This window comes from Anopheles marshallii, chromosome 3, assembly GCF_943734725.1.
Source record: "Anopheles marshallii chromosome 3, idAnoMarsDA_429_01, whole genome shotgun sequence".
Classification (NCBI taxonomy): domain Eukaryota; kingdom Metazoa; phylum Arthropoda; class Insecta; order Diptera; family Culicidae; genus Anopheles; species Anopheles marshallii.
This window is the reverse complement of record NC_071327.1, coordinates 886,396-908,482: the sequence shown is the minus strand read 5'-3', so window position 1 is coordinate 908,482 and position 22,087 is coordinate 886,396. Positions and strand designations below refer to the sequence as shown.

Sequence of the window (22,087 nt, the reverse complement as noted above, 5' to 3'; positions counted from 1 at the left end):
GTGTAGAAGTATGGAAAGCGAACGTAACGCAAAATATGCAGCAGCTTTGTGAAAAAATGGAGGAAATGCTTTTACTAGTCCAAACATACCACCCGGATGCTGTTTAGTGTGTGTCCGTGTACCGAAACACCGGTGCAGTAACATAGATTCCATTCCTATCCCGTCGCGATCACATGTTTTGGACCATTCCTACTACGGTTTCCTCCGAAAAAGTCGCTCTCTCGATTCGGAAAATTCAAACTGTGGACAGAAAGCTCTAAATTATTCGTCTCGAAATTATACACTGTGATTCGCATTAGAAACGCCTCGAACGGTGTAGGTAACTGTTTTTGTTGGGTCTCAAATCTCAGTCGTTTATGCACTTCGTATGTTTTCCGCGAGTCAGCAAAATTAAAAATTCTAGCTAGCAAAATATCTGACAGTGGAAAATGGACCCCATTTAAAGCATTTCAGATATGAATAATGTATGTTTTTCGTCCTGTGTTGTTAGCACTACACGCCACTCGTGTGGTACTACTGATAGATGTCGCCTTTTCATTGTGATTGTGCATTTTTGTTTTGCAATTACTTAAAATGAGATTAGGAAGATAAATCAAAAGACAGTTTTGTTGGTTTGGTGACACTGTTGTCCTGTAAACCAAGTGCTAAAACCGAACCGAATAATACAAGAAACAGATTATGATACATTTTCTAGCTATTATCTTTCTGTTAACTTCGTAATGAAAGAACATGGAGCTGATTCATAAATAAAACGAATAATCGTTGATTAATCCGAACACTATCGTTCAGACGGTGAGATGATTAAGTTTAGTTTACTTTATGTTTTACATGATACAAAATATTGAGAATAATGGAATTTTAGATGAATTGCCGTCAATAATTTGTTATTAATAATATTTCTCATTCATTAGTATAACTAAATTAGCCTTCTCAATCGTAAGTATTATATCACCTATTTATTTAACAAATTCAAAATAAATTCAACTGCAAACGGCAGTCATATATCTGCCCCAGCAGATTGAGGAAAGAATGTACGGAAAATGTTCGCATATTCAGCGACAGCAACATAACTAAATCTGTGCTATCTAAAGGAAGCAAGGATTTTCGAAAAGATGAAAAATGACTTGTTTTCTGGTACGATGCAAGAATGACTGAAGTCCATTTATGCTCGGGCACTATCCGATAGCACTCGCACGATACTTCCTACGCCACCTTTAGCAAATACTTTCTCGTGCCAGGTTAGCAAATGGCCACTCGATCCTTCGGAGGGAATTTCGAACCCGCGGTAAATGTACTTCATAAGTACGTCGCACAATTCCGGATCATCCAGTGATTCGATGGCGGCATCGATTTGGGACGACTTAATCGATAGTAGCACACGCAGTGTGAGGCCTAGCGCATTATCCTTTACTTGCTGGTTTTTGCACATCAGCGGCGCATTCTGGAGAACTGTTTTCAGGGCATCAATATTACGACCCGTGCGGAAGATAAAAAGGCTAGCTAAGGAAAATAGTTCCGGAATGCATGCAAGTACGGTTGGTATGATTTCGCGATAACAAAACTATAGCCACTTAATCCACAGAGGACCAAATGCCAAATGTTCTAAGGTTAAATTTGAAAAGGATATTGATTCAGTAGTGAGTTGATTTCTGCTTCATCCGGCACTATCATCCCACTGGAGGCCTGATCCGCGTCATCTTCCTTGAAGTTGTCCTCATTGTACTGGTCCACATCAATTTTTCGGAACGCAGAGCTGGAAGTATTTTTCGCCATGGCAATGCCTTTTCCTGCAACAGTATAATAATATAAACTGAATAAGTCCTTCGGAGATTATTTTAAAACATGAATTACAAGAAATAAACAACTTCAATCCGAGTTCACACACCCAAAATATGATGAATCAAGCAAAAGTTTTCCTGCACCAATAAAACGTCAACACAACAGTGACAGCCATCGACCCAACCTGCAACTGTCAAATTAATGTATATTTACACTGCGCGACATTGCAAACGAGAGTTCGACTCATAAGAAATTGTATATTGGGAGTTGTACTGAATGTTTCACAGAACGTTATGCTATTTTTGAAAGGATCTTCGAAAGGAAGATAAACTCAGCGCTGTATGTTTACAAGATCTCATTGCTTAAAATTTTCATAAAATAACCAACCAACTAACCATTAAGCGTTTGTTTGCTCTTTAACATAACGCAGGGAGTTCAATGGAACTTTGACGCTCTTCAAGGTAGAAAAAAGGGTAAAAGATTTTTATAGTCCCCCCCCATAGGGTTCGAAGCTACCCTGAAACGTTTCACGCACATCAAAGGGTGGTTCGGTCATGCGATGTGACAAATTAAATGTCAACATGGTTTGTTTACATTTACGTTTTAATAAATATCGGCGGTTTAAAGCGGAAATTTAAAAGCAACAGAGTGTATTACTTATGCAAATTTATTGCGTGCCACAAATTACGAGAGGTATTTTATTTTCAAATTGCATGCTCAATTAACGCGGCTTGTGGTGAAAATAAGTGACTCGTTTTCAACGCATGTAATGCATTTTCTTTCAGCATTGGGTGTAGCAATGTGTTTTATATCCGAGCACGGTCAAACCGAGAAAACCTGCTTGCGCAAAATGACTTGGCTAATGTTTATGCTAACATATCAGGAAGAGATATAGCTTCAGGTCACCGGCTGTTAGCCAACGCTCGACGACGGGATGCTGCTGAATCTGTGAAGAAATTAAACTGAAAAGTTCTGCGTGAAGGATCCTAGCGGTTGATGGTCACCAGACCAGCACCGATCGATCGATCGCTATTGTACTGCTGTAGAAATGCCCCTACCGCGATATCCGATGAGCCGGAAATAAGCCTTTGGAGTTCTTTAACGGATCCGTTCCGCTACAAGCCACATTCGTTTGGACAAATTAAGGTAAGTTGACACGGATAAGAGCTTTAGCCAAATTTTCCTTGGATCCGGTGAAGTTTACGTATAACGTTTTATTTTTTTTTTAAATTTCGACGCACTAAACAGACACAGCACGCAGTTGTTCCAAAGAGAATGCATAGCCAATGAAGACAAGTGCGGCGCAAAATCGTCGCAGTTCTAACAAAGCAGTAGGACGACCATAATCAACTGTAGTCGGCTAACACTTTTGTAAGTTCAGTACCTGGCCGTTCGATTTGAGATGCCAAAACAGAATTATAACATGCTCCTTTTCAGTGGAGGAAGCAAACATCATCAACAAACACCACCAGAACATTGAGATTTGCTAATATACCGTCCATGAAGCGCTCAAATGGCTGGGTTGCGTCGCACAATCCAAATTGTATCATCGTGAATTCGAAAATCCTGAACGGAGTAATACCGGCAACCTTGAAATGGACACTTTCTTCGACCGGAACGAAGTGGTATGTAAATCATGGGTATTTGCAACGGGTCTCGAGTTATTTTTAAGCGTTTTCCAGCGATTGGTGGACCAGTGGTTTCAATGTGATGCAGCCTGATGATGTGGCCTAGCATTGGAAATTATTTACTTACCGTAATTCGATTACACACTTCCAGGTTAACGGATGATTCAGGCTTGGTTCAAATCTTGCCTGTTTCATATTACGCATGCACAGGGGACATATACACAGAGTAACACTTATTTATACTCTATATGAAGACAGGTCTTTTCGCTTTAGATCGGTCCTCCGATGGCCGACAGGCATCTTATAGCTTGCGTCGGTGTTTCGCCATTTCGCATTGCTCAAAAAAACAGTTGCTGTTTGCTCCAAAAAGAAAACAAACTCGCAAAAAACATTTAATACTCCTTTACTGTAGGAAACTGATGAAAAACTGTACGCTTGGTTGGAAAATCTTAGAAGGTGTTTTAAAAATTAGAAGTCATAATTGCACACTAATGGAAGAAAAAGTGATCGCAGTAGTGGTACAATGGTTCACGAAATTGAAGGATGTTTATTATTAGCGTAGTACTTGTTTTACTTTTTTTCTCTAAGTGTTCCAAAGCTACAATCTTACTGCTTTATGTTAGCACTAATCTCTTTCGACAATTACAGGTATTACAAATTACAAATATTACATGGCGTAACATCACATTTTTCCTGAAGTGTACCGAGTATCCTTTTTCATTTCATTTCATTCATTCATTTTTTATTCGATCTAGCCATTTGATGAGCATAAGGATGTCCTGGGAAGTATCAAAATTGGTCTTGTCCTTAGGAGTATAAATCAAAGTCAAAGGAAAAAAGGTAAGGAAACACGATTACTCGTTCGGAATGTTGAATAATACTAATTCTTTATTTATGGTTATACGTAGCCACGCGGGTGCGATGCAGGTTTAGCTGCGTCGATACTACTGATACGCTGATGGAGAAGAGCGGTCTCGAGCTTAATCCGATACGATGTACTGGTGCTGCAGATCTTCAACTTGATCTCGATTTCATCTCCATTATCACTTCGTTTATGAATGTCGAAGTATAGCTTTAAAACGGTAGGAAGCTGCTGCTATGTATTTATAGCGTGTAATGTGTTTAAACTATCAGCTACTGTTTGTCTGTAATGTATTGTATTGTATGGACTGTCTTTCCTTGGGATGAAGTTAATAATTAAGCTAAATCTTTAATTGCATTATCAAAAGACAATTTGTAACATGATAATTTGATTTGACCGTTTTTTACCATTTAAATGTTAATTTAACAATATTTGAATATATATTTAGCTTGTAGCTATCACTCTCGTGGCTTTGGTACAATGAAATTATTTTTGATACAATCCATAATTCGAATTTGCATTTTACATCCGAAATATTCTAAACTCACGCAATCTTCCATACCATCCTTGATGTAAATTTTTAATCAAAGAGCATGTGCAGAATACTATGCAGAGTATAATTTTGCAAATAACATTCATGATGACATGCATTGTAGCCCTGGGTATTCCATCCTTTAGTACTGTCTGGTATGGGAAACATTGTTAGATTTTAAGGATTGAATGAATTAATTTCAAACTCTACCGCTACATATGGTCCGTCATCGAATAATATGTCTGATATCTCTGGATTGTGCAAATATTGTTATATAAGCGTTTTTTTCTTCATATATCGTCTTGGTTGATAGTGTCACTTATCCGCCCAGTTACCTTGCTCTCTATCGATTGATAGTACATCGGAAATGCTGCGTCCGCGTGCGTGCTTACATACGTCTACTTTATGGGGATAGCAAACTAGTTCATATGATATGATATGATAGGATTGCAAAATTCTCATACTAGGACTGGTAGTTTCAAACGAACAGTATTGTATTAGGGTGTGCCAACAGGGCAAGCTAGGATCGGTTGTAATATGTTCAATTAGACTATGAAACTATGACAAAATATGAGAAGAAAATAAATTAAAAAAAACATAAATTATTTCCCTTAATTTTCTGAACTAATGTCGCATCCCCAACCATAGGCCCGGCGGAGTTATTGATCTTTACTTTCAAATGTGATAGGTGAATCTCGTCGCTAGTTGTTCTTTGCTGCATATAATATATTCCGCAAGATGGAGTACTCAGATGTAATGTTGTGTTTTCAATATTTTATTACGCTTTTTTACGAAAAGCTACGAACAGCTGAAAGGCATTCCCATTGACAAGTGGTATTATCTTAAGCTTAATTCTTCCTATTGATAAACGCTATGTACCGTAAAAAAACCCGTTTTGGCTAGACACAGCCCGTGTACTGCGGATGTCCACAATTTAAATACCTGGATGTTCAGTTTTTGTTTTGCCAACGCATGGAAATTCGTACCTCGTCAACCGATGAATGCTCTCGCGGAGAGCACACGTGAGTGCTTGGTTGCATAACGCATCCAACAACAAGGTGTGGTACCGCTCCTTAATAGGATCAATACGCATCCGATTCGATGTTCGATTCGAACCAGATACCGCCTTTTGGAATTGTACGCTACCGGAATTGCTGTGCTGCTAACTTCTTGTTATCTGTAAGTATTTTTTAATTTGCAAATAAAAAAAGACTTAAGGGAAATATACACGGTCCGTTGAATTTAATGATAACTGTGAAAATATATACAATTTGCGTTATTGGTCTTCATTATAAGTACCTGCATAGCTATATGGCCTGGACGTCTTTCTAAAAGTAAAAAAGAATCTTCACAAGTAGGTAGGATTAAAATTTAAAAGTGTTGATAAACAAACAGATAAGACCATGGTACTTGTTTGAATATGTGTTGCAACCTGTGGAACTATTGAACTGTGCTTGAAGCCTGTAAAGAGCAGATAAATAGAAAAAGTACAAAAATAAAATCGTTTTCCCCCGATCCTGTTAGTATATGATGGCCGGTAGCACACATCATATTCCAGCCAGCACCACGAGGAGGTAGGATACGGAGTTCCAAGATAGCGGATGTATTACATGTAAACGCTAAGGCATGTAGAATACATTCGCTCTTGGCATTAGCTAGCCACCTTGAAGATAGTTGATGTATTAAAAATGTTTACGGAAGAGTAAATGAACAATTGATGGAAAACTTACCCATGTTCCTGTGTGACCGACGGTTGGATGGATGAGCACATTATCTGAAGAGAAATAGAAACATACAAATTACAAACATCTCTCTGGCATTCGGTAATCAGATAATCGGCATTAACAGAAAACTTACCCAAAGTCCTGGACAGCTTTGATTGCGCGCAACACACTCAGGAAGCCGTTCTGGTTCCGCCGCTTCATTTGGTACTCCCGTAGGTACGCGATAAGGGCTCCTCGGTTGGTGCCCTTAGATCTTAAAAAGGGCTTTACCCAACGCCACAGGTTTTCGATATTTTGTGTGTGCACAAAGCCATCGTCCGGATCCACGAAATTTTCGGAGTGATTGACCGCTACGTGAACATATCCGTACTGTTCGATGCCGTTGTAGGCCCTCCAACCATCAGTCACTAACGTTGTTCCCGGAGCCACATGCTGCACAATGATGCCATGCAATGTGCCAGCATCCCGTTGCTGCACCAGCTCCAGAAACACTTCCCGTGTCTCGCGGCAGATACCGACGACCAACCAGACTTGGTTGCCTTCCGCGAAGCGTCCACGGTTATACTTCCGCTTGGTGACGACAGATTCGTCAATCTCGACGGTCATTCCATCGCCACCAATTGGAGCCTGGTTAGTTTCGATGTATTCCGCGGATACTGCTCGAAGTATAGCGTACCATTTCGATATGGCACTTTTGCCGGCACTGCACTCCAATGCTGCGTCCGTCCGCTTCGCATCCCGCGACCACTCGAAGGTTATTTCTATCAGCTTCGATAGGGGTAGATGCGAGTTCTTGAATATACTGTCCGTACGGACAGTACACTCCCACCCGGTACAGCTGGTCGTCGGCTTGCATATCCATTTATACGAATTAGCTTTTTTGGTCGCTTTCATCTTCATGCGCCGGTTACACTTGTTGCACATTTGCTCCGACGGCAATATACCGGCTTCCTGCAACAATAGCACCAAACGCTGCTCATCCTCGGTGATTTTCTTCAATTCACTCAAACTTCGCACTGCACCCAAAGTTTCCATCGTTTTAGCTTCAAACTCGCTTGTTGGAAAATCTCGGTCTCGATCCGATATTGGTGTATGTAACTACTAATTTGCGCGCCAATTGGGTACAGTGGGTACATTGGGTTTCATTGATGGTAGGTGTGCCCATCGTCTTCATTGTATTCCAACGGACAAATGTCATGCCTTCTTGCTTTGCCAATTGGCGCGCAAACTAGTAGTTAGAGGCCGTTCAATTATTACGTAACGCAAAAATGTCCCAAATCTTCATCATCGGAACCCAAACATATATCCTCCTGATCCTTGATCGTAATCACCTTCTTTTTACTTTTATTTACGTCGTGTTTGGACACTGACGACGATTCTAACAACCGATCCTTTGTGGAATAAATTTGGTTACGGTTCAGCAAAACTTGTGAAGCAAAATATATTTCGCAAATTTTACAAACTCTGCTTTGTAACGCCTTTTGTAATGAAGGGCAATATAGGTCATATGGCAGCTCTTTGTATGATGGAAGAGATTTAGGTAGGATCTTTGCAGTGTTAATCGAGCTATTAAGGAAGAGTGAAACAAACGATCCACTCGTTTTGGACAAACTTGGGTACTCGGCTTTAATCCCATCTGCAGTTTGATTGATGCGAATCGGAGCAGACATAAATTGCGTTGGCATTATATCGAAATAGCTGCTTCTGGGTGTGCTGCAACATTTGCGATTTGAACATTTCACTATCTGCTGAAAGTACTGTGAAGTGCGTACATGTGCTGAACACCATTCTGCATCACAGCTAAGTATGGAATCAAACGATAACTCGGAGGAACTTGGGTCAATATAATCCGAAACTACGGGGAATCCATCGAATGTTATATCGTTCCATATTTCTGTAGCCGTTTCACCTGCATAAAATTCTTTCGAAAAGAATTAAAATTCTTTTTCTCTAATTCCAAATCAATAGTTCGAAGTCTTTCATCATGATGCGTTCCGTAATGATCATGAGGTAGAACAAGGCCTGACAATTCTCGAGACAATGGCGCCATTCTTCTTTCCAAATACAAATTCAAACAATAATGATATTAAATGAAGAATCTGAGACTAAATTTATAGAGGAATTTATACTTAATGTATAATGTATAAAGGTGCGAATACAAATCACACAACTAAAATAGACCCAACCAGTGAGGTCGAAACTATGCAGCAGTGGCAATGATGAATGACGAAAAATAGAATCATCAATAATTTAGCCATCTGAACAACTTATTCTATGTTACGTAATATAAATTGAACCACCCCCCCCCCCCCCCCTCCCCCAATGTAACAAACCGTAACGTTTGAAGGAACCCCCTCCCCCTCCTAACAGCGTTACGTAATAATTGAATGAACCCTTACATACACCAATATCGGATCGAGACCGAGATTTTCCAACAAGCGAGTTTGAAGCTAAAACGATGGAAACTTTGGGTGCAGTGCGAAGTTTGAGTGAATTGAAGAAAATCACCGAGGATGAGCAGCGTTTGGTGCTATTGTTGCAGGAAGCCGGTATATTGCCGTCGGAGCAAATGTGCAACAAGTGTAACCGGCGCATGAAGATGAAAGCGACCAAAAAAGCTAATTCGTATAAATGGATATGCAAGCCGACGACCAGCTGTACCGGGTGGGAGTGTACTGTCCGTACGGACAGTATATTCAAGAACTCGCATCTACCCCTATCGAAGCTGATAGAAATAACCTTCGAGTGGTCGCGGGATGCGAAGCGGACGGACGCAGCATTGGAGTGCAGTGCCGGCAAAAGTGCCATATCGAAATGGTACGCTATACTTCGAGCAGTATCCGCGGAATACATCGAAACTAACCAGGCTCCAATTGGTGGCGATGGAATGACCGTCGAGATTGACGAATCTGTCGTCACCAAGCGGAAGTATAACCGTGGACGCTTCGCGGAAGGCAACCAAGTCTGGTTGGTCGTCGGTATCTGCCGCGAGACACGGGAAGTGTTTCTGGAGCTGGTGCAGCAACGGGATGCTGGCACATTGCATGGCATCATTGTGCAGCATGTGGCTCCGGGAACAACGTTAGTGACTGATGGTTGGAGGGCCTACAACGGCATCGAACAGTACGGATATGTTCACGTAGCGGTCAATCACTCCGAAAATTTCGTGGATCCGGACGATGGCTTTGTGCACACACAAAATATCGAAAACCTGTGGCGTTGGGTAAAGCCCTTTTTAAGATCTAAGGGCACCAACCGAGGAGCCCTTATCGCGTACCTACGGGAGTACCAAATGAAGCGGCGGAACCAGAACGGCTTCCTGAGTGTGTTGCGCGCAATCAAAGCTGTCCAGGACTTTGGGTAAGTTTTCTGTTAATGCCGATTATCTGATTACCGAATGCCAGAGAGATGTTTGTAATTTGTATGTTTCTATTTCTCTTCAGATAATGTGCTCATCCATCCAACCGTCGGTCACACAGGAACATGGGTAAGTTTTCCATCAATTGTTCATTTACTCTTCCGTAAACATTTTTAATACATCAACTATCTTCAAGGTGGCTAGCTAATGCCAAGAGCGAATGTATTCTACATGCCTTAGCGTTTACATGTAATACATCCGCTATCTTGGAACTCCGTATCCTACCTCCTCGTGGTGCTGGCTGGAATATGATGTGTGCTACCGGCCATCATATACTAACAGGATCGGGGGAAAACGATTTTATTTTTGTACTTTTTCTATTTATCTGCTCTTTACAGGCTTCAAGCACAGTTCAATAGTTCCACAGGTTGCAACACATATTCAAACAAGTACCATGGTCTTATCTGTTTGTTTATCAACACTTTTAAATTTTAATCCTACCTACTTGTGAAGATTCTTTTTTACTTTTAGAAAGACGTCCAGGCCATATAGCTATGCAGGTACTTATAATGAAGACCAATAACGCAAATTGTATATATTTTCACAGTTATCATTAAATTCAACGGACCGTGTATATTTCCCTTAAGTCTTTTTTTATTTGCAAATTAAAAAATACTTACAGATAACAAGAAGTTAGCAGCACAGCAATTCCGGTAGCGTACAATTCCAAAAGGCGGTATCTGGTTCGAATCGAACATCGAATCGGATGCGTATTGATCCTATTAAGGAGCGGTACCACACCTTGTTGTTGGATGCGTTATGCAACCAAGCACTCACGTGTGCTCTCCGCGAGAGCATTCATCGGTTGACGAGGTACGAATTTCCATGCGTTGGCAAAACAAAAACTGAACATCCAGGTATTTAAATTGTGGACATCCGCAGTACACGGGCTGTGTCTAGCCAAAACGGGTTTTTTTACGGTACATAGCGTTTATCAATAGGAAGAATTAAGCTTAAGATAATACCACTTGTCAATGGGAATGCCTTTCAGCTGTTCGTAGCTTTTCGTAAAAAAGCGTAATAAAATATTGAAAACACAACATTACATCTGAGTACTCCATCTTGCGGAATATATTATATGCAGCAAAGAACAACTAGCGACGAGATTCACCTATCACATTTGAAAGTAAAGATCAATAACTCCGCCGGGCCTATGGTTGGGGATGCGACATTAGTTCAGAAAATTAAGGGAAATAATTTATGTTTTTTTTAATTTATTTTCTTCTCATATTTTGTCATAGTTTCATAGTCTAATTGAACATATTACAACCGATCCTAGCTTGCCCTGTTGGCACACCCTAATACAATACTGTTCGTTTGAAACTACCAGTCCTAGTATGAGAATTTTGCAATCCTATCATATCATATCATATGAACTAGTTTGCTATCCCCATAAAGTAGACGTATGTAAGCACGCACGCGGACGCAGCATTTCCGATGTACTATCAATCGATAGAGAGCAAGGTAACTGGGCGGATAAGTGACACTATCAACCAAGACGATATATGAAGAAAAAAACGCTTATATAACAATATTTGCACAATCCAGAGATATCAGACATATTATTCGATGACGGACCATATGTAGCGGTAGAGTTTGAAATTAATTCATTCAATCCTTAAAATCTAACAATGTTTCCCATACCAGACAGTACTAAAGGATGGAATACCCAGGGCTACAATGCATGTCATCATGAATGTTATTTGCAAAATTATACTCTGCATAGTATTCTGCACATGCTCTTTGATTAAAAATTTACATCAAGGATGGTATGGAAGATTGCGTGAGTTTAGAATATTTCGGATGTAAAATGCAAATTCGAATTATGGATTGTATCAAAAATAATTTCATTGTACCAAAGCCACGAGAGTGATAGCTACAAGCTAAATATATATTCAAATATTGTTAAATTAACATTTAAATGGTAAAAAACGGTCAAATCAAATTATCATGTTACAAATTGTCTTTTGATAATGCAATTAAAGATTTAGCTTAATTATTAACTTCATCCCAAGGAAAGACAGTCCATACAATACAATACATTACAGACAAACAGTAGCTGATAGTTTAAACACATTACACGCTATAAATACATAGCAGCAGCTTCCTACCGTTTTAAAGCTATACTTCGACATTCATAAACGAAGTGATAATGGAGATGAAATCGAGATCAAGTTGAAGATCTGCAGCACCAGTACATCGTATCGGATTAAGCTCGAGACCGCTCTTCTCCATCAGCGTATCAGTAGTATCGACGCAGCTAAACCTGCATCGCACCCGCGTGGCTACGTATAACCATAAATAAAGAATTAGTATTATTCAACATTCCGAACGAGTAATCGTGTTTCCTTACCTTTTTTCCTTTGACTTTGATTTATACTCCTAAGGACAAGACCAATTTTGATACTTCCCAGGACATCCTTATGCTCATCAAATGGCTAGATCGAATAAAAAATGAATGAATGAAATGAAATGAAAAAGGATACTCGGTACACTTCAGGAAAAATGTGATGTTACGCCATGTAATATTTGTAATTTGTAATACCTGTAATTGTCGAAAGAGATTAGTGCTAACATAAAGCAGTAAGATTGTAGCTTTGGAACACTTAGAGAAAAAAAGTAAAACAAGTACTACGCTAATAATAAACATCCTTCAATTTCGTGAACCATTGTACCACTACTGCGATCACTTTTTCTTCCATTAGTGTGCAATTATGACTTCTAATTTTTAAAACACCTTCTAAGATTTTCCAACCAAGCGTACAGTTTTTCATCAGTTTCCTACAGTAAAGGAGTATTAAATGTTTTTTGCGAGTTTGTTTTCTTTTTGGAGCAAACAGCAACTGTTTTTTTGAGCAATGCGAAATGGCGAAACACCGACGCAAGCTATAAGATGCCTGTCGGCCATCGGAGGACCGATCTAAAGCGAAAAGACCTGTCTTCATATAGAGTATAAATAAGTGTTACTCTGTGTATATGTCCCCTGTGCATGCGTAATATGAAACAGGCAAGATTTGAACCAAGCCTGAATCATCCGTTAACCTGGAAGTGTGTAATCGAATTACGGTAAGTAAATAATTTCCAATGCTAGGCCACATCATCAGGCTGCATCACATTGAAACCACTGGTCCACCAATCGCTGGAAAACGCTTAAAAATAACTCGAGACCCGTTGCAAATACCCATGATTTACATACCACTTCGTTCCGGTCGAAGAAAGTGTCCATTTCAAGGTTGCCGGTATTACTCCGTTCAGGATTTTCGAATTCACGATGATACAATTTGGATTGTGCGACGCAACCCAGCCATTTGAGCGCTTCATGGACGGTATATTAGCAAATCTCAATGTTCTGGTGGTGTTTGTTGATGATGTTTGCTTCCTCCACTGAAAAGGAGCATGTTATAATTCTGTTTTGGCATCTCAAATCGAACGGCCAGGTACTGAACTTACAAAAGTGTTAGCCGACTACAGTTGATTATGGTCGTCCTACTGCTTTGTTAGAACTGCGACGATTTTGCGCCGCACTTGTCTTCATTGGCTATGCATTCTCTTTGGAACAACTGCGTGCTGTGTCTGTTTAGTGCGTCGAAATTTAAAAAAAAAATAAAACGTTATACGTAAACTTCACCGGATCCAAGGAAAATTTGGCTAAAGCTCTTATCCGTGTCAACTTACCTTAATTTGTCCAAACGAATGTGGCTTGTAGCGGAACGGATCCGTTAAAGAACTCCAAAGGCTTATTTCCGGCTCATCGGATATCGCGGTAGGGGCATTTCTACAGCAGTACAATAGCGATCGATCGATCGGTGCTGGTCTGGTGACCATCAACCGCTAGGATCCTTCACGCAGAACTTTTCAGTTTAATTTCTTCACAGATTCAGCAGCATCCCGTCGTCGAGCGTTGGCTAACAGCCGGTGACCTGAAGCTATATCTCTTCCTGATATGTTAGCATAAACATTAGCCAAGTCATTTTGCGCAAGCAGGTTTTCTCGGTTTGACCGTGCTCGGATATAAAACACATTGCTACACCCAATGCTGAAAGAAAATGCATTACATGCGTTAAAAACGAGTCACTTATTTTCACCACAAGCCGCGTTAATTGAGCATGCAATTTGAAAATAAAATACCTCTCGTAATTTGTGGCACGCAATAAATTTGCATAAGTAATACACTCTGTTGCTTTTAAATTTCCGCTTTAAACCGCCGATATTTATTAAAACGTAAATGTAAACAAACCATGTTGACATTTAATTTGTCACATCGCATGACCGAACCACCCTTTGATGTGCGTGAAACGTTTCAGGGTAGCTTCGAACCCTATGGGGGGGGACTATAAAAATCTTTTACCGAAAAAAGTATTTAGGATCATTTTGTTCATAAGTGTGGTGCTACCAGATGTTAAGCATTGAGACAAAGCACCGAAGTGTTCATCAGAAAGGTCGAAAGAATGGATTGGCAGACGATTCAAAGTAGACTGCTAACTTTTCGAGAGTTTCAACGCTGTGATGTCTGCGGTTCAAAGAACTCCTACCGCAAGACAAGCATTAATGAAATAGAAAATAACAACTAAGAGTCAGAATGCCCATGTGAACTAGAACTGGAGTTCGATCACCTCATTACATTCATTACACCATGTTGTTGTAAAGGACTTCTTCTGCTTTATCGGCACAACAACCTCAAGAAGTTCAGACCTGCGTTTTTGGTTTTCTTTGACTTTATTTACCCGAAGCTTGATGATCAGTCCTGCATACGGGAGATTAGTCCGGATGGGATTTTGAAACGGGCCTGTCGTGTTAAGACCATTGCCGCTCACGAATATCGTTTTGGTAAATTTTTGCCTCTTTTTGAAAAAAATATTAATTGATTAAATTACTAATGAAGCTCGTTTAAAGCTTTAAATTCCTTACTTTCTACAACGCGTCTGCTAGTAAATAAAACCTACAGTTGAGAAGCATATAAGACGCTAGCGATCTTCGATAGCGACAGCTTATATTTAACACGACGGACCATAAACCCTCCCCCCGAGGTGATTTGGTTTCTATAATCAAACGTGTAATGCGTTCGCTGTGCGATAGTTTTCCGGGCGTTACCATTTTGCCGTTTCATGCCGTAGTGGCACTGTATGACAACTTTCATCTAGCTATCACCCGCGGTGTGCGCGTGCCGTACGCGTGCGTAACGTAAAATTAGCATTGTACCAGATGAATTAATTTATTACCGCCACTTACAGAGCACGCATATTGTTGCTCTCCGCGCGGCGCCCTCGATCAGCACCGTGCGGGAATCCTGTTCCAGGTCATGTCACGCTTATCACTTATGTAATGCAACGACAGGACAGGTCTGTCGGGATTAATGGTTCAAATCATAACAAACGAGCGTTCCATAATGTATCATCATTTTGTACGGAGTATTGGATTTATATCAAAGGAATATTACACAGCAAAACAGTTGAAATATAAAATCAAATGCTGCAGATGCTTCCTGATGTGTGCTAATGTAAATAGAGAGGAATTTATGCAAGATAGCGAAAAGCGTTACTCACCTACCGGTTAGTACGATGGCCTAGTCTGGATTACATCCACGCCCTGGAGGCTTGAACCACGTCAAACAAAGCCCCCGAGGCTGTCAGTAGGAATCCCCAAGCAATCAGTCAACTACGAAACGCGTATGTCACCTGCTTATGCAGCTTAGTAGGTAAATAGTGCGTACTCGCAAACAGGCTACAGGAACGCGCGAAAAAACTGGTTGAAAAGGGACAACCGCCGATATCCCCTTATTGAAAGTGCAAGTGTTCAGCGGTCGGAGAAGGGCAGATTACAACCAGCTGACGTACCGAGAAAGACCTCACCTCGATGGGGAGGCATCGTCGTTTGTCTGCAGATTTGCTAGACATTGCCCCCCCCCATCCCCCTTTTGACTCGGCCGTCATCTACCGTTCTTCCTGTACCGCTAAGCGGAGTTGCGTCCATTTGACAGACACGCACCGTTTTTCGTCCACGGCTCGGCATCTCGCAAGCGTTGCGTCCGGGAGTTGGATGGTTGGGTCGATTAAATCGATGCAATTATATGCAAATCTGTCAAAACTCGTCAAATGCGGCCTTGCTTGGGTGTAGTGCACTACCCGATACTACCTCCCCCCGGGGGTTTAGGGACTAGCGGATTGCGGACCGGTACGGCAGCATAAAGCATGCCGGATAATGTGGCGACAGATGCTGACGGGAGATGATGGGTGGCATCGACGGTGGAATGTATAAAGTAAGCGATCTACCAACGTTTGGCCATCAGTTTGTCTCCAGCCAGTGATAAGAGCAGTGGAGCAGCAGCTAGTTTTGTTGTCGTGAGAAGTTTGTGCCTGTGCAACATGGTCGGAATGAGCTACCTGAGGGTAAAGAGGCGAACCGAGTTCTTGTGTGCCGTTGGGTGAAAGTGAAATTTGGGGAAAGTGACACCACAACTTGCGTTCTTTTCTAATCGCAGATATGTTTGGCCCTGCTCGCCTTTGGCTGCATTACCGTGATTGATGGGGAGGAGGCGGTCGTGGGACAAGGCGAGGAAGGAACGGGTGTAACGTCATCAGTCGGTCAGCAATCGATCGAGCCCATTTCGTCGTCTTCATCGGATGCAGTGGCTGTTGGTGCACAAGGCGGCGATAAGAAGAACGCGAAGCGCCATCTTTCGTTCGGGTTTGGCCATGGGTACGGTGGAGGCGTTGGATTTTCTGCCGGTGCAGGATACGGATCGAGCGTTGGCGTAGGCTATGGTTCGGGCCTCGGAGTGGGTTATGGATCGGGTATCGGGTATGATGGATACGGTACCGGGTACGGAGGCTATGGGTACGGTGCAGGTTATGGTGGTAGATTCCGCGGTTATGGAAGTTACGGTAGTTACGGCGCAAGCTATGGTGCCGGTTACGGAGGTTACGGAGCGGATGGGTTCCACGGATTCCATGCACACTACTCGAAACCGATCGTAACTGCCACCATCAAGGAACACATCCCGATCGCCATTCCGAAACCGTATCCAGTGTTTGTGAAGAAAACCGTCCCAGTGCCGGTACCGATCCACAAGCCCGTCCCGTATCCGGTGATAGTGAGAAAGACGGTTCCGGTACCGATCGTTGTATCGCACCCGGTGCCGGTACCAATCACGAAGCACGTCCCCGTCCCGGTCCCGCAGCCTTATCCGGTGTCCGTTCCGCATCCCGTTCCGGTGAAGGTACCGACCCCGGTGGTCGTAACCAAGCCCGTGGTCGCTTACTCACCGCTCGTAAGCTCGCCAGCCATCGTCAGCACACCGATCGTGAGTACACCGATCGTCAGCACGCCAATCGTCAGCACACCGATCGTTACCAGTGCCGGACACATTTCCGTCAGCGATCATGGCTTACATCAGACGCACCACTCGCACAGCCATTATGCGACGGGCAGTGGTGCGTACAAAGCGTACACTTCCGGCACGGCGGGTCTTTACGCGGGCGGTACTGGGCAGCACTACGGTTCCACCGGCCATTTCGGAGGACATCACTACGGCAGCCTAGGATCGTCCGGTGCTCACTACGGTGGAGTGGGACATTATGGTGCGCACTATGGAGCCGGCGCTGGTCACTATTCGGGCCATCTAAGCGCTGGAGTCCTGTGCGATCACTAGCAAAGTACCTTCAGCCAGCTCTCGCGTATAGGCACAAAGTAGATAATAGTCTCGCTTACGCGTCCTTAGGTTAAGATCCTTGCTCAGGAGTTTTCAACTTCGAACGTTTCAACAACTCGCATACCAGCAGTTAACAGCAGTTGAATATGTAGAACAGTGTTCAATAAAGAAAGTAATTTGTTACAAGACGTGCTGTTTTGATCATGAGTTGAATATCGCTTCCTTGTCTAACGAGTTGCTCCACCAGGGAATTCATTCCCGCAATGTCTCATCCAGGTGTCATCTTTGCTACGCTTATGTTTACAGTTTCGGAAGCAAAAGCCAATGAAACAAAACACATACGCAGCTTTGCAATTAGGTTTCAACTTACACATTTATTCAGCTGGTACTGCGCCCGGATTTTCAACAACCCTGGCGCGGTGCTACCTTACAGTTACTAAAAGGTATAAACGTAGCGCAAAAAACGCGAACTAGTGAAGTGGAAGCTCGCAGGCGTTGCCAGTCCAACCCACAAGCTATGCGAACGTTACATTCTTAAACCACTAATCAACAACACAAAACACGGTACGACGCGTGCGCACTGGTACGGGGGGATGGTAACGGGGAGGGAAAGTAATAACACAACAAAATGAGAAACACAAATTGTAACAAACAAAACACGAAGGAAATACAACGTCAACTAGCTGCTGGTTCCACACACATACACGCGGAAAACATTTGATCCACCTCAATGCAGCTGTTGATAAGCTTTTTTTTTCTTCTTCCACTGCTTACAATCAGGGCAGCCATGCCATATGGGCGGTGATGATGGCGGTTTTCCTGTACAAGCCAGGAAGATACTCTCCGATAGATGGCGGCACTGTGTTGTAAGTGGGTGGCAATTCGCAAAGGCCGTGCCGCGAGGACAGAGGACGGGGAAAAGGAAAAGGAATTGTGGGGAAATTGGAAAATGCAAAACGTGCTGTACGCAATCACGCGTCACTGAGCGCGTATTGCGGGTGTGTAGGAATTAGCATTCAAAAAGGTAGTACACCTTAGTGCATGATGTGCACCGAGGAATTTCCTGCTTTGGTCCAAGGTTGAGGAAAAATAAATAACTCAAGGAATCCTCTGCCTGCTGCCCGGAAGGCTTTAAACCTCGCACAGTGTCCTCGATCGATGTTTCCGTGTGGAGGTGTGGAATCAAAGCTTCACGTTGCGGAGATCAATGCGTGTGACCGTACGGCGAAGATTCCTCGTACGGTGCACGGTGTTGCCGTTCTTGCACGGTAGAAGCACCGGCAAACATGTCACCCGTACCGTCGTCGTGAAGGTGAAAGGTGCTGCCGCTGGCAGGTGGATCGTACGAGGTTACGAGACTTCCGTCCGGTCCGGCAACACCACCGTACTGGCCGAGCTCGGCGTGGACGGCGTACTGGTGCTCGCTGGCAGCGGGCTCGTGGTGGTCGTTACCACTTCCGGCACCACCGACTCCGACCGGGTGGACATTGTGGAAGTGATAGTGGAACTTTCCGCCTGTTCCGGTGTGGTCGTGACTGTGGGTTGCGCCGTTGTTGTCACTTCCGTGGTGGTGGTCGTGGTCGTTGTAGCTAGGGTAGAGGTGTGCGTCACTGGGGACACTGTAGACGGTGGGCTTGGCGGAGGATCCGTAGCCTCCCTTGTGCTTCTGGCCAAACTGATCGTGCTGGTCGTGGTGGTGCTCGGTGAAGGTGTGGTAGCCACCGGCGTTGTGAAACTCGTGTACGGTTTGCGCGGATGTACCGCGCGCCGGGGACTCCTTGTGTTCGCCGTACTGTTGCTGTAGCTGATAGGATGGTCCGCCGGCAGCAGCGTCTGAGTGATACGATTTGAGGGCTGGCCCAGCAAGAAGGGGATCGTGTTTGGTGGCGTGGTAGAAAGGGAAGGGATCCCCGGCGGTGTTGGCTTGATGATGAAGATCTTTATGCGCTTCCCCTGGAAGGTCCGCTGGATATGGATGCGAATGATGGTAGCCCGCGGTGGATATCTTCGGGTAAACGGTCCGTTCCCCCGATACCGAGTAACCGTGTGTTGCGGTGGTGGCGGCAGCTCCGACGGTTGCTGCACCAGGTCGGTTCGACTGGGCAAAAGCCGGGTGACTGTAGCCTTCGGCGAGGACGCTGCCGCTTCCTCCACGGACACTGCCTTGCTGTTGACGATCGGAGTCATGGTGGTGATGATGTTGGTGGTGACCACTGGCAGCGGTGTGGTAGCGACCGAAATCGGGCTTCTCATACCGGGGGTACGATTCGCGAACAGCTTGGAACGGGCGTGGGGTGAGATCGTTAACTTCTTTCGTTTTGGCACCGGCTCCATGATGTTGCGCACCTTTTTCGGCACCTTGGTCCGCTTGGAGCCCCGCTTGGAATCCCGCTTCGAGTCCCGCTTCGAGTCCCGCTTGGTGTGTCGTTTGTAGCCCTTCTTGGAATCCCGCTTCGAATCCCGCTTGGAGTCTCGTTTCGCCTTCACTTTGGAATCGCGGTACCGTGGTCGCTTGGTTGTCCGCTTCGATTGCCGTAGCTTCGCTGAACTTGACATACGAGTGCGCACCGGCTTCCGGGTCACTTCCTCCGACTCCTCCGATATCTGCTCCGACGACTCTTCCGCCGCTCGGTTCTCCCGCTCCTCCTCGTCCTCCTGCTCCGGTTCCTCCTCCTGATCCTCCTCGACCGTATTGCTGAGACTCGAAGGAAGATCCTCCGTGCTGTCCTCGCTGGAACTGCTGCTGTGGCTGCTGCTGCTGCTCACCGGCAAAGCGGTAGCCTTCACCGATGGCCGACGGCGCAGACGGTGCAGATTTGCCTCCGGAGATGCCTGACGCAGTGGAATAGGGCGTATCCGTGGCACGGGTGAGCGGGGACGTGTGGAATTGGTTTGCGCCGTCCCCGAAGTCATACGACTCGGCCGCCGATTGGAGCGCATGAGACTCAGGTCGGAACTTTGCAGCCGAATGCGCACCGGCTTGAACTTGAGCACCACCGACATAGAACTGTCGTTGCCCCCCGCTGGCCCCGCCGCCCCCGTGTCCCCCGTGGTAGTAGTGTTCCGCGCCCGAATGCGATCCCGTTTGCGTTGGCTTTTGATGCTGGCGATGCTTCTGCTGCTGCGAATGCTGCCCGGTGTGGCGCTGGTGGTGCTGGGCGTACTGGTGCTGATATTCTTCCAACTGTTGAAGTGAAGAAGGACTTGGTTTACTGAACGTGCTCTCAGTAGGGGATGCAGTGTGTTCCGCTAGTGCGAGACGGTTTCCTTCCATGGGATTGTAATCGTCGCCAGCGTCGTATACAGAGTGTATTGGAAACGAGTGTACGTACTCTTGGACCTGCACCGTGCTCGCGTGCGCCTGTGACGACGCTGGGTCAGCATCCGCGGGCACCGGCGACGGACTTGGGCCGCTGGTGCTACCGGCCACAGTAACTGCCACCACGGTGGCGGCAGTACTCTCGACCGGTATGGCAACCAGCGTCGGAACGGGTACCGGGACGGGTTTGCTCACCGGCACCGGGACCGGAACCGGTTCCGGTACCTTCACCGGGAACGGTACTGGCACCTTCACAGCCACCGTTTTGGTGATCTTGATCGTCTTCGGGGGCAGCTTGTACTTGCCGACGTAGGCACCCAAATCGATCAGCTTTTCGCTGGCCTTTTCCAGCTCGGTAAAGTTTTGATTCATCTCATTGATCAGTTTATGCTGCTCCCGCACGACATCCTTGTAATAGTTGCCGAGCGCCGCTTCACCCAGCGCCCCGCCAACCAGCAGCGCACACAGCACCACGAACACCTGTACTCCCGAAAATGGGTTGGTAGAGGCGATCGAGCATTAGCAAAACAATAGAACAGAGAGCAGAGAAAGGGAAAGAGAATTAGTAAAATCGAAGGCGATCGAACTGGTTGTCACTGAGAAAGCACTGTCAAAAGAACAAAAACACTCAAAGCACAAGCACACTAGCACAACTTACAAGCTTATTCATTTTGTGTTTAGCGGTTCTGACGTGGAACTGCTTGTTAAATCAAAACCCGTCCAAATCACGTCACCGAGACGGAGATCGGGTTTCGCTGCTTGCTGTTCTGGGCGTAGCTGGCGTCTTCGGTCAGTTCATGGAGCTACTATCGACTCGCTAGAGTTCTGAGTTCTGATGGAGAATTGTTATCACTTTCACTACACGGAAGCTGTCACTTTAGCCAAGCCAAGCTTTGATCGATTTCGCACACCACACGAGCTTCGGTCGAGACAATAGGACCTGCTCGAACGGATATCGCACTGCACACTGTCTAATGGCCGGCTGGTGCTACTTTCTTTTATACTATTTGCGCAACCACCAAACAATGCACGCTGCCTGCAATGCTTTCCACCATTTCCATTGCATCCCGCTTTGGCCGAAAGGGTTGGTCGTTCCTTCGCTACCAAACGGTAGCAAAGTTTGCGTACGAAAAAAAAAGAACAACTGTTTACCGACTCAAAAGGGGCCAGGAAGCGC

At 44.5% G+C, this 22,087-nt stretch overlaps 5 protein-coding genes across 5 annotated transcripts; 2 read left to right on the top strand and 3 right to left on the bottom strand.

The window, feature by feature from the left end:
- Window positions 1–1,162: 1,162 nt before the first annotated feature.
- On the bottom strand, window positions 1,163–1,773 carry LOC128713416 (actin-related protein 2/3 complex subunit 5-C). The gene is made up of 2 exons (XM_053808275.1): window positions 1,628–1,773; window positions 1,163–1,478 (listed from the first exon to the last, which is right to left on the bottom strand). The coding sequence occupies exons 1-2, from the start codon at window positions 1,771–1,773 to the stop codon at window positions 1,163–1,165; spliced, it is 462 nt and encodes a 153-aa protein (XP_053664250.1).
- Window positions 1,774–6,456: 4,683 nt separating this feature from the next.
- On the bottom strand, window positions 6,457–7,560 carry LOC128716113 (uncharacterized). The gene is made up of 3 exons (XM_053811033.1): window positions 6,659–7,560; window positions 6,532–6,539; window positions 6,457–6,464 (listed from the first exon to the last, which is right to left on the bottom strand). Exons 1-3 carry the CDS (start codon window positions 7,558–7,560, stop codon window positions 6,457–6,459), a joined length of 918 nt encoding a protein of 305 aa, XP_053667008.1.
- A 1,423-nt stretch (window positions 7,561–8,983) lies between these two features.
- On the top strand, window positions 8,984–10,087 carry LOC128716111 (uncharacterized). Its single transcript, XM_053811031.1, has 3 exons — window positions 8,984–9,885; window positions 10,005–10,012; window positions 10,080–10,087. Exons 1-3 carry the CDS (start codon window positions 8,984–8,986, stop codon window positions 10,085–10,087), a joined length of 918 nt encoding a protein of 305 aa, XP_053667006.1.
- A 6,215-nt stretch (window positions 10,088–16,302) lies between these two features.
- Window positions 16,303–17,591, top strand: LOC128714046 (chorion protein S38-like). Its single transcript, XM_053808922.1, has 2 exons — window positions 16,303–16,329; window positions 16,422–17,591. The coding sequence occupies exons 1-2, from the start codon at window positions 16,306–16,308 to the stop codon at window positions 17,589–17,591; spliced, it is 1,194 nt and encodes a 397-aa protein (XP_053664897.1). The 5' UTR covers window positions 16,303–16,305.
- Window positions 17,592–18,795: 1,204 nt separating this feature from the next.
- Window positions 18,796–21,580, bottom strand: LOC128716105 (hornerin-like). The gene is made up of 2 exons (XM_053811026.1): window positions 21,569–21,580; window positions 18,796–21,390 (listed from the first exon to the last, which is right to left on the bottom strand). The coding sequence occupies exons 1-2, from the start codon at window positions 21,578–21,580 to the stop codon at window positions 18,796–18,798; spliced, it is 2,607 nt and encodes an 868-aa protein (XP_053667001.1).
- Window positions 21,581–22,087: the final 507 nt, after the last annotated feature.

Coding starts and splice junctions, on each gene's coding strand:
- LOC128713416 (XM_053808275.1), bottom strand. CDS start 1,773: ATGGCGAAAAATACTTCCAGCTCTGCGTTCCGAAAAATTGATGTGGAC. Junction 1,479..1,627: donor ATCAACTCACTACTGAATCA/ATATCCTTTTCA, acceptor TATCTTCCGCAC/GGGTCGTAATATTGATGCCC.
- LOC128716113 (XM_053811033.1), bottom strand. CDS start 7,560: ATGGAAACTTTGGGTGCAGTGCGAAGTTTGAGTGAATTGAAGAAAATC.
- LOC128716111 (XM_053811031.1), top strand. CDS start 8,984: ATGGAAACTTTGGGTGCAGTGCGAAGTTTGAGTGAATTGAAGAAAATC.
- LOC128714046 (XM_053808922.1), top strand. CDS start 16,306: ATGGTCGGAATGAGCTACCTGAGG. Junction 16,330..16,421: donor TCGGAATGAGCTACCTGAGG/GTAAAGAGGCGA, acceptor TTCTAATCGCAG/ATATGTTTGGCCCTGCTCGC.